The 13242-nt window shown below is 41.3% G+C and overlaps 1 protein-coding gene across 3 annotated transcripts in view; it reads right to left on the bottom strand.

Moving 5' to 3' along the window:
* Map3k20 (mitogen-activated protein kinase kinase kinase 20) overlaps window positions 1-13242 on the bottom strand; it is a 146370-nt gene that overhangs the window by 71695 nt on the left and 61433 nt on the right. For all 3 annotated transcript variants that reach the window (XM_055600301.1, XM_055600302.1, XM_055600303.1), the window contains exons 4-5: window positions 6176-6277; window positions 2486-2551 (exon numbers count right to left, since the gene is read on the bottom strand). In XM_055600301.1, the coding sequence (XP_055456276.1) occupies window positions 2486-2551; window positions 6176-6277 (168 nt within the window). The remainder of the gene's footprint in view (window positions 1-2485; window positions 2552-6175; window positions 6278-13242) is intronic.

Below are 13242 nucleotides of genomic sequence, written 5' to 3' on the forward strand. Positions count from 1 at the left end.
ACATGGGCTGTCAGTGCTCAGACCGTGAGAAAGAATGGGAGTCCAGCGGGATGAATTGAGAAATGTGCGGGCCACAGATCAGCGGGCCTGATGAGTAGCTGTATGTCGGCGAGGAGGACTCACAGACGCAATCCAGAAACTTCTGGCTTCGGCAACTGGTATTTCACCCAGAAAGAAAATGCAGGCAGGGGGGAGAAGATGAAGAGATCAGTTTGGACAGAATACATTTTAAGCTCATGGAAAGTATCTATGCAGGTATGTCTAACAGACAGTTTCAAAGTGGACATCAGCTTGGGAGTGCTGACATGAATGTAGGCTTTTTATGGGAGTGGGAAGACGAAAGAGGAAGTTTGTTTAGTAAGCTACGCAGTGCCTTGAGCATGGTAGATCACCAGTATAGTAGCTGTCACTAGTGGTTTTGGTGACTGGAGAAAGTACCCTGTGTGATCTGATACATAAAATAGCCTCAAAGCAAACATGGGGTTGGGAGTAATGAGCAACACGCTTTTGCAAATAAAAATGTGAATAAATATTATAGTTGTATTCAGTTGTTCTTAAAACACTTCCCTATCCCTCTTTCTTGATGTAATATTAGCAAGTGCTAATAGTAACATTACAAACTTCACTTAATATGTGGGCTGGGGAGATGGTTCAGTGGGTAGAACTTGTCAGGAAAGCCTGGTGTCTAGGGCTGGATCCCGGAGACCATATAAAGGTGGAAGGAGAAAACTGACTCCACCAAGTTGTCCTCTGACTTTTAGAAGCACATCATAGCACATGCATGCACACAAATACACAACAGACACACGTACACACTAATACAGGTTTTAAAAAAGATCCCGTATATTTATTTATTTAGTGTGTGTGTGTGTGTTTGTGTGTGGGTGCCCCCAGGCCATGGTGTGCACGTGGGAGTCAGGACAGCTTGTGGAAGTCGGTGCTGCCCTCCAATCATGTGGTCTCTGGAGACTGAACTCAGGTTATCAAGTTTGGTGCCTTCCTCTACTGAGCCATCTTGCCAGCCCATAACTAACGTTTCCAAAAATATTACAGAAAACAAAGTCTCCCAGTAAAAACAAATTGCCAAAGTCAGGCTAATATTCTTTTTTTTCCTTGTTTTTTTTATTATTATTAATCTAATATTCTTTTGATGTTAATTATACTCTCCTTCCTATTAACTACATAACTTGCAATATTTTTTAAATGAGGAATTCTCCATTGTCACATAGTTTTCATGCTAACTATGTGGGTTTAAAAAAAAAATCAAATAACTTGAAATTAATAGCATGAACTGACATGTTAGTTACAAAGCTGCTACTTCCTACCTGATTAGAGATTATTTTCTAAGGACTTCCTATTAGCCAGCTATACGTCACATGATTTTAGTTCCCGGAAGTGTCTGTCTCGGAAGCGCCAAAGAGTAAGAGAGGACAGAGGAGAGGGTGGGGCAGTGAGCAGAGCCAGCTGACCAGGTTCAGGAGGGGACAGCCTGGATTCCGACGGTGGCAGCTGCCTACACCTTCCTGCCCTTCCTGTTCTCCACCTGTCAGAGCTCAGCCTGGAGGGCCTGGGTATGAGCAGGGCACACAAGGCCCTGCCCAAGCTCCTCTCACCATTGCCAGCCATTCTAAGGACCACACTCTTGGTAAATTCAAGTTTTAGCTGCTGTGATCTTAAGATTTCTAAAAATAAATGCTTCTCCTTCTCCCTCCTGAGTACCACTGAAAAGTGGAGAGATAAGTGATCACAAGGGCTGCTCTCCTCCCAACCTTCTCTTCAGTGGCAAAGTCTGTGCTTACTTCGAGAGCCCTACTAAAGCTGACCAGCCCCACTGCCTTTCTGATAGCTCTGGCGTGATGTAATGGAAGAAGGTAGCGTCTAATCCTGCATGCTATTTTAAAACACGTACTTTCCAAATGATAAATATAGGCTCATAAAGTATAGAAAGTACAGAAGAGGGGAAACAAACCAGAAGGCTTTTGTGTTCTGAACCCTCAAGCACGCTGTTCGTCTTCTGGCCCTACTCCAGGTAATATGGGCACAACTGACCAAAAGATGCATACCATGTAATTCAGAAATAAAATTCAAAATTGCTGGCAGAAGGAAGCATCTAAAAATAAGATGCTTAAAATACATGACTACACACTTTGACCTGGCAATGCCAATTTTAGAAAGAGATTCTAAGGAAATAATTAGAGGTGTGTTAAAAAACTTGGCCAAAAGGCATTAAACTAAACATTTCTTATTTTAGAAAAAAAAAATGTAAGCAATCCAGTTGTCTCCATCCTGTGTTAGAGTCACATGGTAGAAAGCTATGCAACTTCCTCGACTAACATACAGATTTTAGTATTTACTGACAGTGAAAATGTGCTCACTGTAGAGCATGAACCGAATTACAAAAGCAATGGAAAGCGCTATGCTGATTTTATTTGTGGGTGCCTGTACACAGCAGTAAAATAGTGAGGCTGAAAGGCTGACCACTTACCATTTCTTGACTTGAGATCTCTGTGGATCACCTTGACCGGAGCCTCCATGTGTAAGTAGTGCATTCCTTGTGTACGAGAGGGAAAGAGTTACATTAATGGTTTGCCATATTGCATCAGTATGACCATTCACAATTTTGCAAAGAAATCTATAGCCAAAAAAAAAAAAGAAAATCTATATGTTCTGCTCTTCCATCCTTGATCAAAGAAAAACCTCATATGTCTACATTAGCAGCATTCTTTCCAGCTAAGCTGATACAGAGCTTTCCTGTGGGAGACCTCGTTTCTTACCATGCCTAACAAGAGTGCCATGATTTTCTGAAATGCATGAGAAGAGGACAGCAAAATGACCGTTAACGGTCACCGAGCATCCCACTATCAACCGTGTGCTGTCCACCCAAGCCTAGGCTCCTGGGCGATAGCCACTGGGCACCATTACTCTTCTCCAAGGCCTGGGAGTGAGGATAGCACGGGGCAGGCACCTTGCTGGTGAGCAAAGGGGTTGCCATCCTCTAATAGATGTGCAATGCTTACAAAACAGTTTCCTCTCACAAGAACAACACCCCACGTTCACTCTGATATAGTGATAATATGACTTAAGGCACTCTATGTACTGGGTGCATCAAATGTAAGTAATTTTATTATTTTAAATGAGAAATGATAGTCTAAGATATAGTTCTTGGTTACCACCTTAAAAGTGTTCAGTCTTTTCTGTTTTAGGCAAAAGCAGAGAATATAGAGGAAATGCATTTTCTACAAGTCCTTCCTCTCATTTCTTGTATTTTTCTTTTTCAAAGAGTGGAAGAAACCGTCCTCCCTCGCATCAAAGCAAACAGGACTCCCCCTTTTTGATGAGATGCCCGTGAAAGTAATTTATTAAGTACCCTGTTTTTTGTAAAGTACATAGAACATTACATTTTTATAAAGGCGAATTTATTAATAGCTAGTCTTCCTCTACTACTCTGGTTATTATATGCCGAGAAATCAAAAGAACAAAGAAGTTAAGAAAAAAAGTCTTAACTCCCATCACATAATGATATCACTGAAAAGAGTCAAGCTAACAGAAGCATTAGTAACTTAGATGATCTTACACGATGTAACTGGGATAAAGGGTCTCATTTAATAGCAAGTTTTACATATGCAAACTGGAAAGTTCAATAGCTGTTACGTGTGTGGCACTTAATAATCTACATGACTGACTTTCATAGTTATGGCTTCCTAGCATTAAAATCAAATTTCCGAATAATTTCCAGGTATAGTCTATCTGACTATGAGTAGAAGCAAGAATAGGTCATTTTCATACTTGCTGACAAAGACTTCAAAAGGGAAGATCTGACTATACAATCTTAAAATACAGGCATTTTTCTACTGTGTCAGCCCATCAGAAAAAAAGCCCCATACATTATTGGTACACAGTGTATAGTATCTTTGTTTTTATTGCAAGCCATTGAAAAGGGCTGAAAAATATTTTCATCGGGTTTATCTATGTGAATTCTTTATAAGCTCTGATCTGGACCATGGTGGAGGGCTGGGAGAGCTTTGGACTGAGGCTAGATTTCTAATTGTTAGACTAAGGCACTCTGATTGTTCCTTGCTTACAATGGCAGATGTGCGTGCTCACACACTCCCGCCCCTCTTCCTTTCCCGGAGGAAGAGGATCCTCGAATCTCTGAGGGCTGTCAACAGAAGGACGTTGAGCAATGCCTACTTCCAAATGCATGAGTCAACTCTCAGAATGAATTATTCATTCTCTAATGTCTCAACATAGTATTGCTTCAGTGGCTTCAATCATGGTCAAACCAAAAGATGCACAGGCTGAATTTGAAAGAGAATCAACACGAGTCAAGCTTTCCTATTGAAAGTTTACACTTGCAGGGAAGAGGGTTGAAGTCAATCTTAAAGTATTGATTCCTTTTTCCTTTTACAGACAATCTGAAATAATTCCTACATATTATACACCACCTAGGATTATGGGTGAAAGGGCCTCATTTACTGAGGACAAACACTTGAGAATTTGTCTTTCAAATTAATTCTCTAATCGTGAAGAGGGATCTATCTTATCAGCTGTGGGCATGTACTCTTCTACCTTCCCTAGCCTGCGCCTCTGCTTCCATGTTGCTTCTTAATTCTGTTCCTTTGCCTCCCTATTCTTCTAGAGCGGAGAAGCAGCTCTCTTGAGTAAGTGGAGAGAGCCAAGAGATCTGGCCCTCAGACAGGACCATGTGACAGAGGGCAGAGTGGGTGCTGCAGCGAGGAACCCGGAACGCCAAGGTGGAGAGGGCGCAGCTGGAGTCTGTTACTTGATTTGTTTGCTGTCTATCCATCCTAAGCACCATTAAGTAATAGCAGGAGTGTAATTAGCAGAGCACCCAAAACAGAACGTCAGTAAAGTGCTGTGAGGACAGTGTTTCCATCCGGGTAAGCGTTTCCACAGTGCTGCAGACAAGTGCCAGCCTCAGCACGTCACTATGCCCACTCACAGGTGCTCCGTGTGTACTATGGGTACGCAGAGAAGTGACAATGTATTACGTGACGTGACGCTTCTTCAGAAACATGGAGTGTTAAGACAAGGTTAAGGTGTCTAGTGCATGAGTACACCGTGAAGTTGACCACCACAGCTCAAGAATTAACCATCCCAAGCAAACATAGGGCTGCTTATTGCTAGCTCATAGATAGTGAGTGGCAGCGTTAGCTTAAAACTCAATTTGCTCTCTTTCCCTTTTCCTGCTTGAGGAATTTGGCGGGCACTGGCGGGACTTCCAGCATTTGAGATAACCCCCCACAGAACAGGCTCCTGCTGAAGTCACTTCTGTCATGAAAACAAAACATAAGCTGCTCCCTTACTGAACACTAGGTAACACTCTCTAGTTCCTTTGTAAAGAGATGTCTGCAGGAGGAGAGCGTTGGGATGCAAAGGCGCTAACTGCCCAGGTAAAGTGCACACACTGCCTAGAGGATCCCAGAAACCACCATGACGACCGCAGCCATTATTTAGATAAAGCTGCTTCCAAGGTAATTCCAACAGTTCTGAAGAAAACCTCAAACTTTTCCGGTAGAAAAGTGCAAAACAGGAGGAAAGTTAATAGAACCTGAAATGCTTTAGAAAGCATTAATCTATGCAGGAATTTCTGGGGAGGGAAAAGAATCAGGAAACTGGCTTGGGATTGTAGCTGCTTAAAATACTTTAGTTTCCGGAGTAACATTCAGGTTCCATTACATATAAAATAAAATCTGAGCTACTCTCCATGCAGGTCAGTGGTTACTATTTTAGCACATTATTATGTTTTCAAAACAAATATGACCAATCCTATCATAGTTACATTTTTAGAGACACCCAGAGAGAATTTCAAGACCACAGGAACACAATTTTTCCACTTAATATGGCAAGTGAGTTTGTTAATTACCATGTCACAAAGCAGAGCAAAAATCTCTGCCCTGAAGCTTACTGACTTTGTGAAACCTGATTTTAGGGGAAAAAGAAATGAAGAAAACAGAAAAAGACAAAGGGGATTCAGTAATGGAAAGGCAATGACTTACAATATCATCTGTACAGGGAGTTGAAAGGCTTTGCTCTATTTGATCTGCAAAAAAGAGTATCTACGGACGTAGAATGGAAACCTTGCAACCTAATACCCCAGGTCAGGGTGGGAAGACACTGGCCACCTCTGCAGGTGCCCAGCAAGCATCGTTACCTTTGGCGACGTCGGTGGCCCAGGTCATGATGTGGGCCATGTCCATTTCCTCACTTCTGTTGCTGTTAATGTAATCATACAGGGATCCCAGGGACGCATATTCTGTTTTAAAAGGAAGAAGCAACACTTAAAGCTCTGCCTCAGAAACGAGACTGCATTTTCACTGAGAAAACATGTCAAAGGGCCTCACAAGAGATTATATTAAGATTGCGTAAGAGTCGCCTTGGTCATGGTTCCTCTTCACACTAATAGAAGAGCAACTAAAGCAATTTTATTCTTTTTTTCCAACTTACGTATTTTTATCTCTTTCTTGCCTGAGTAGCCTGTCTGGAGCCTTAGTATGATGCTAGATAAATGTGGTAAGAACAGAATTCATCTTGTGCCCAGCCTTGAGGGAAACTGAGCTTTTCAATCATTAAGTAATGATGTTAATTGCAGACTTTTGTAGATGTTATTTATTCAAAGAAATAATCCTTTTTTTTTTTTCCTGAGGAGATTTATCATTATCAATAGATGTCGTAGGCGCTCAAGTGCTTTCTCTAAGGACTGGGGATATAGCTCGGTGACAGGGTCCTCTGTTAGCTTGCCTGAGGCCCTATGTTCAATCCCTAATACCACAAAAAAAACAAACAAAAACAGTCACACCGAAACAACAATCAAACCCTTCTTCTGCATCTTTTGAAATGGTCATATTTTAAGTTTTTGTCTCTTGTTCTATTACCTGTCATTGTACCTTATATTAACCGACTTCAGATGTTAAGCCAACACCTTGCATTTCTGGAAAATATCCCATTTGTCATGGAGTAGAGTCTTTTAATATTGTTATTTTTTAAATTTAATTAAAATAAAATTACATCATTTTATCTCTCACCTCCCTTACACCCTTCTGGCCTTGCTCAAACTCCTAGCTCTCTCTTCTTTAACCACTGTTGTTATATATACGTATAAAGGAACAAACATATAAACACAAGCTGCTGAGTCCTTTCAGGGCTGCCTGCATGTTTATATTCCTAGAGCTGAGCATTCTGTGCTGGCTCATCCAAGAGGAATTCTCCCTCCATCGGCAGTTGTTAACCGCCTGTAGCTCTTCATCTATGGGTTTGGTCAGTGAGATTTCTACCTTGGGGTGCCTATTGTTGTTGGAATTGTTCAGGTCTTGCTTAGACAGCCCTGTGGTGGAGTATAATCACCTCATTTGTGGCTGGATTCTGTATGATAATATGGTTACAAAGTTTGTACTGCATGCATGAGGGAAACTGACTTGTAGTTTCATGATCATGCCTTTGTGTGGCTTCAGTGTGGGAATGATAATTGGCTTTACAGCCTAACCGACCTCTGTCTTCAGAAAGAGTATGGGAAAGAAGAGTTGATATTATTTCCTCTAGAAACATCTGACAAACATTTTTTCTATATGGAAATATTTTCAACTATTAAGTTTTTCTTATACAGAGAGCCAGATTTTTTTAGTGAATTTTGTTGTTTTCTTTTGTCTATTTGAGACAGGATCTCAGGTAGTCCAGGCTAGACTCAGGCTTGCTATGTGAAGCTGGCCTTGAACTCCTGACACTCTTGCTTGCACCTCTAAGGGCTGGTATCATTACAAAGGTCCAGCTGTTGAGTCAGTTTAGATCAGCGCGTCACTTTAGGAGATGGCTGACTGCATACATGCCAACTAATTTATTAGCACAGCTGCTCACGCCACACACTGAGCTCTTCTGAGGATCCTTTAGGAGTCACAGCACTTCTTCTCTCCATCTGGGACTTGGCCAATGTCCATCTTCTTTTTTCTTAGCCAGCCTTGCTAAAGATTCATCAATCTTATTGAATGTTTAAAAACCAAGCCTTTTGTAGATTTTTTTTTCCTCTGCCATTTCACTCTTCTCTTTTACTGCCCCTGTTCTAACATTTCACCCTTTCTTTTCCATGGGTTACTTTGGTCCTATTTGATTCCTTTTTTTTTTTTTAAATACTGTGTTTTAAATACTGTGTCTTCAGGATGAAGATGCTGTATGACTAAGATCAAACTTGCTTTCTTATGGTATAGCTTCAGGAGAATGCACACTCCCTGCTCAGTGCTATGTTCTATGTTCTGGCATGTTTTCATTTCATTTTCTTCTACTTCAAACCTTTAAGGGTCCATTGTGATTTCTTTTGGGTCTAGAAGAATGTTATTTGCAAATTCTTGGTGCTTTTCACCAAGGGCTTTGGTCACTCACTTCTAATATAATTCAACTGGGTTGGAGACCATGCATTATAATGCATCGGAGAACATATTTATAGGCATAAGGAATATATACAAAATAGTTATATCAATTGTTTTTGACACAATGAATATTATTTAATGGCCTCATGTATGCTGTACTCTGACAAATGCCCTTGTCAGATGGTATACATATGTGAGTTAGGGAGAATTAGTTGAGAATGGTCTTCAACTTGTCTCTACCTCTGCCAATTCTGTTTAGTTATTCTACTACTTATTGAAAGAAAGATTGAAATTAATTGGTGTTGAATTGGTACAGCTATTATAGACCTCTAGTATACTGACCCCTTTATCATTACAAAATGGCCTTCCTTTTTTTCTAGTATCATATCAAGTCTATTTTTCGTGAAGGCAGTATAGAAAACCCCAGGTTGTTTTTTTTTTTAATTTTTATTATTAGTTACATTTTATTAACTCTGTATCTCAGCTGTATCCCGCTCCCTCATTCCCTCCCAATCCCACCCTCCCTCCCTCATCTCCTCCCTGCCCCTTTCAAAGTCCACTGATTGGGGAGAACCCCCTCCCCTTTCATCTGTTCCAGTTTTCTAATGGGTATTATTAGCATAGAGTATCCCTCGCTTTCCTCTTATTTTCAGCCTGTGCCTTCGACTCTAAGATTTGTGTATTGTAGACAGTGTACACTTTAGCCCTGCTGTGTCATCCTACCTGAGAAATGTCTGCCTTTTGATTGGAATATTAAGAATGCCCACATTTAATGTAATTAATGACGTAATTGGGTTGACGCCTGCCATCTTCTTTTCTGTATGTCGCCCGTCCTCAGTCAGATGTTCCCTATTTACTGTACCCTAATATATCATCTTAACTCCGTGATATTTTAGAGATTTACTTTCAAGATTGCGTGTGTGTATGCGCACGCGCACCCGTGTGTAGATATGTATGCGCGAAGAGGCCAGAGGTGTGAGACAAACCCTGGAGCTGGAGCTGAAGTTGCAGGCAGTTATGAGCCGCCAGTCGCAGGTGCTGGGAGCTGACCTCACACCCTCCGTGAGAGCAGTATGCATGGTCTTTTTATCCAGGCTCCCATCATGTTTCCTCGGCAGGCTCCCAGCTCACAGGCTGGCTTCAAGTTCATAGAGATCTGCCTCCTAGCCTCCTGAGTGCTGGGGTGACAGGCGTGTGTCAGCAGACCAGCGCTTAGCCGCTGAACCCGCTCTACAGCCCTCTTGCTTTCTTCTTTAAATAAGTTCCCCATATACAGCTTGGGCTGGTCCCAGATTTACAATGGTGTGCCTCAGTTTCCTGTGCACTAGGCTTATAGATTCCTGCCGCCCCCAATCAACGTGTTTTTAATTTCTTGAACGACTTTTTTTTGTGGTGACTCAAACAATGATAAAACACATTTTATAGCGCAGCAATTTCAGAATGCTACTCTAAAATATAAAGTCCTTTATATGCTTCCACTATGACTATTTCTCCCTGATCCTTTATAGTATTATTGTAATATGCTAAATCTGTACAAATCTCAATAAAACATTTATTGCTCTATAAACTTGTTTTTAAACATGTTATGGGAGAGAAATGAAAATGTAGTTAAACAATCTTTTATATCAAGTCACATTTTTACCATTTCTCCTACTCGTGAATATTTTCCTTAAGTTTTTTTATTGCTGAGTGTCTTATTTAAGCTGAAAGGACTCCCTTTAATATTGATTTCATTGGTTGGTTGTTTTCATACTAGGGCTCACACTGACGGCCTTTGTGCTTAACTACATGTTCTAAGCTATTCCCTAAGTCTGGCTGTTTCTTGTAAAGCAGATATACCTGCTATAAATCCACTCATTCTCTGTCCAAGAACATCTTTAGTTATTTCATCATTAAAACCCCATTCCTTTTCTTGATATAGTCTTTTCTTTCAGTAGATACCATTTCAGTAGTACCATTTCATTGCTCCCCCATGACCTCCTAAATATGAGCAGTCTTAACCTTTTGGTTAGGATGAAAAGTCACCACTGATCATACTGTCCTTTATATGTACATGAGTTGTTTTCCCCTTACTACATCCAGAATTGTCACTTTGGCTAATCAATGGTTTGACATAGTTTGGGTATGAGCTCTTTTATAGTTCACATCAGATAGCTTTAAATCCGTGGTAGCAAGACCAATATTCTTAACTACTCTACCAAGGAAGTGACCTCTTCTACCTTTTGGGGCGTCTCCTTGGGAACTAAAGACTCACCATAAGTCCATATAGTTCTCTGCCTGTCAAATCACTTAATGTATCTCTAGCCAGAAGCTTACAGAACTTCAGTCTAAGTATTTGTTTTAATTCTTTGTGTGTAAGAGAGTAAAGTTCATGATTTCATTGTCTTCATAACAAAAATCAGCTCAGAACTGGATCATGTGGCCCTTTCTCATCTCATTGCCTCCCAGGTCAGAACGCTCACATTTCTTACTCGCCAGCCTTCTCTCAGATCTGCAGCTGGGCTCAACACGCTCAGCACAATCGTCTCTGTAACTTTAGCCTCTCTGTGGAAAGTAGGCTTAGTCTGGCCTCGGCAGCCACTCTTCCCTCTTCCCTGGGGAAAAGGAGACTCCTTGCCCTTCTTGTACCGTGTCCCTTTGCGGGGTCCCTGCGTTCCACAGAATGTCTGGTGGGAGTTAGAAACGTCTACCATGTTCACAGGAGCCATAGCAGCATAGACACCATTGTTTTAATTCCTTCTAAAAAGTCATTAACACATTAAGCAAATATGCCCTTTGATTTATAAGGTGCTTTTCCCCTGTCTGAGTTTTATGGTAATGATAGCAGGCGCTGAAAATGCAAATACAGACGGTTATCCCTTGGAATCCTTAGGTGATTGAGTCCTCCCATCCCGGCACTAAAATCTCCGGATGCTTAGGCCTCTTCTATAAAATAACACAGGGTATAAATATGTATGTAGTCCCTCCCCACACTGTTCTGTAAACAAATGTGTTTTTTAAATTGATATATCTTAAAATTTCAGATGGTGTGAAAACTGACACACATTCCTTAGAAAACCCATTTGGAATTATGGTTTCTTCTCGCTGGTCATATGCAATATGGCACACTGAACAACAGCAACAGCAAGCCATGGGCTCCAGTCAGTTACCAGGGTCACAGAAGGAGCCCCTCAAAGTTTGCAGTGTCCTGTGTTGCTAAGCTCTGATGTTCCACAGGTTTGGTGTACTAAATGCACTTTTGCTTTCGATCCTGGCAATTTATGGTGGGTTTATGGAGATAGGAGCCCACTGTAGGTAGAGGAGTATCTGTACTTAGAATCAGCCCTACTAGCAAATACAATGTAGGCGCTCTGTAGATAGTAGTTATATTATATTGCTTTCCATCACCAACCCCCTTCCATCTGCTCTTTCTAGCCTCAGTTGGTTAAATCCATGAATGGGGAACATTTGCATATGGACGGCCCAGCGCACTATTGTTGAAACACATATCACTATCATGAGATTTCTTTATAATATAGTACCATCAATATAAACCTTAGTTTAGATTATGACCAGCAGAACAAATGAATTTGGGCAAATGTCTGCAATCTGTTATAAAATGTGACACTTGTCTTCAATTGGCTAGCAAGAAGGACCAGCCAATATCAGAACTGCAAATTAGATGTGTCTGTAATTAAAGTAAATCAGGATCAAGTTGAAGGAGATGAGTTTGGTACTTAGCGTGTGCTTTGGTTGAATCGAATGAGGACTTGGGCCTGGTGATAAGCTAGTAGAACTAGCATATCCTCTTGCCGCAATAGGATGAATTAACATAGACACATGATAACCAAGGGGTGGAAGCAGCCATTGAGCCCAAAGGTGCAACTCTCTATACTTCTGGGATCCTAAATCATGCTTCCCCTGGAACACGGGGACCAAGTGTGGCACCCTTCCATCACTCTTGAACTACTAGACCCTTCAATGGGATGTTCCTCTGATACGGCTTGCTATAGAAGAGGCATTTGGTCTAGTATCGAATCATTCTGTTTTCCTGTCCCAGAGATTTACAAATATCAGAGTATTAAGAGGTTTCTAAGGACCAGAGAAAATCATTATTGTGTCTTTTCTTTTGACCTTGGCATCCAAGTTTCTAGCTATTCCACTGCTTTATGGATCTGGGGAAGATGTTCATTTCTCCTTAAAGGAAACAATTGACAGCTGCCTGTTAGGTAATTTCTAAGCTCTACAGAGCTCCCTCATCAGGAGTTCTGTAAGTCTATGATGGAACTCCCCGCAAATATACACGCAGAAGCGTGCACAGATGCACACACGCTCTCCCAGACAGCATCACTGGGACCCCTTCACGCGCCAGGTAACTCAGAAGGAGTCGCAGTGATGTATCTATGGAGCTTTGGCAGAGTCTGGACAAGGTCTCACACCTTCCAGTTTGCATTCCAGCTCTTGGCCACTCCACTGATAAATCATTCTTTCAAGTATGAGTGACAGCAGCTGCTTGCCCTTTTCAAGGAAAAAAAAAATCTCAAGCTGAATGAACTCAGGCCATTCAAACTTCTTCCCTCGGAGTCTCCAACATTTGAAACAGATCATGAGCCTCACACAATTGATGTGTTGGCCCTCAACATGGCGTGGCTGGCACACGCACTGGTTACCTACACACTGAGCGAGTACTGCAGAAGTTTGGCTTAACTGGCTTGAAAAAACAAATAATTAGCTCAAATTCAATCTCTGGGCATAAAGATAAGCATATTAGAGTGACATGCTTTCAAGCAACAAAACTGGTTAAGTAATCTTTTCAGTGATCAACCTCACAGGTTCAGTAAGACAGCTGGAAATGTACAGTGTGCTATTCTGTCATAATTCCAAA

The sequence above is a fragment of the Psammomys obesus genome, unplaced genomic scaffold (assembly GCF_907164565.1).
Source record: "Psammomys obesus unplaced genomic scaffold, mPsaObe1.curated_primary_1811, whole genome shotgun sequence".
NCBI lineage: Eukaryota > Metazoa > Chordata > Mammalia > Rodentia > Muridae > Psammomys > Psammomys obesus.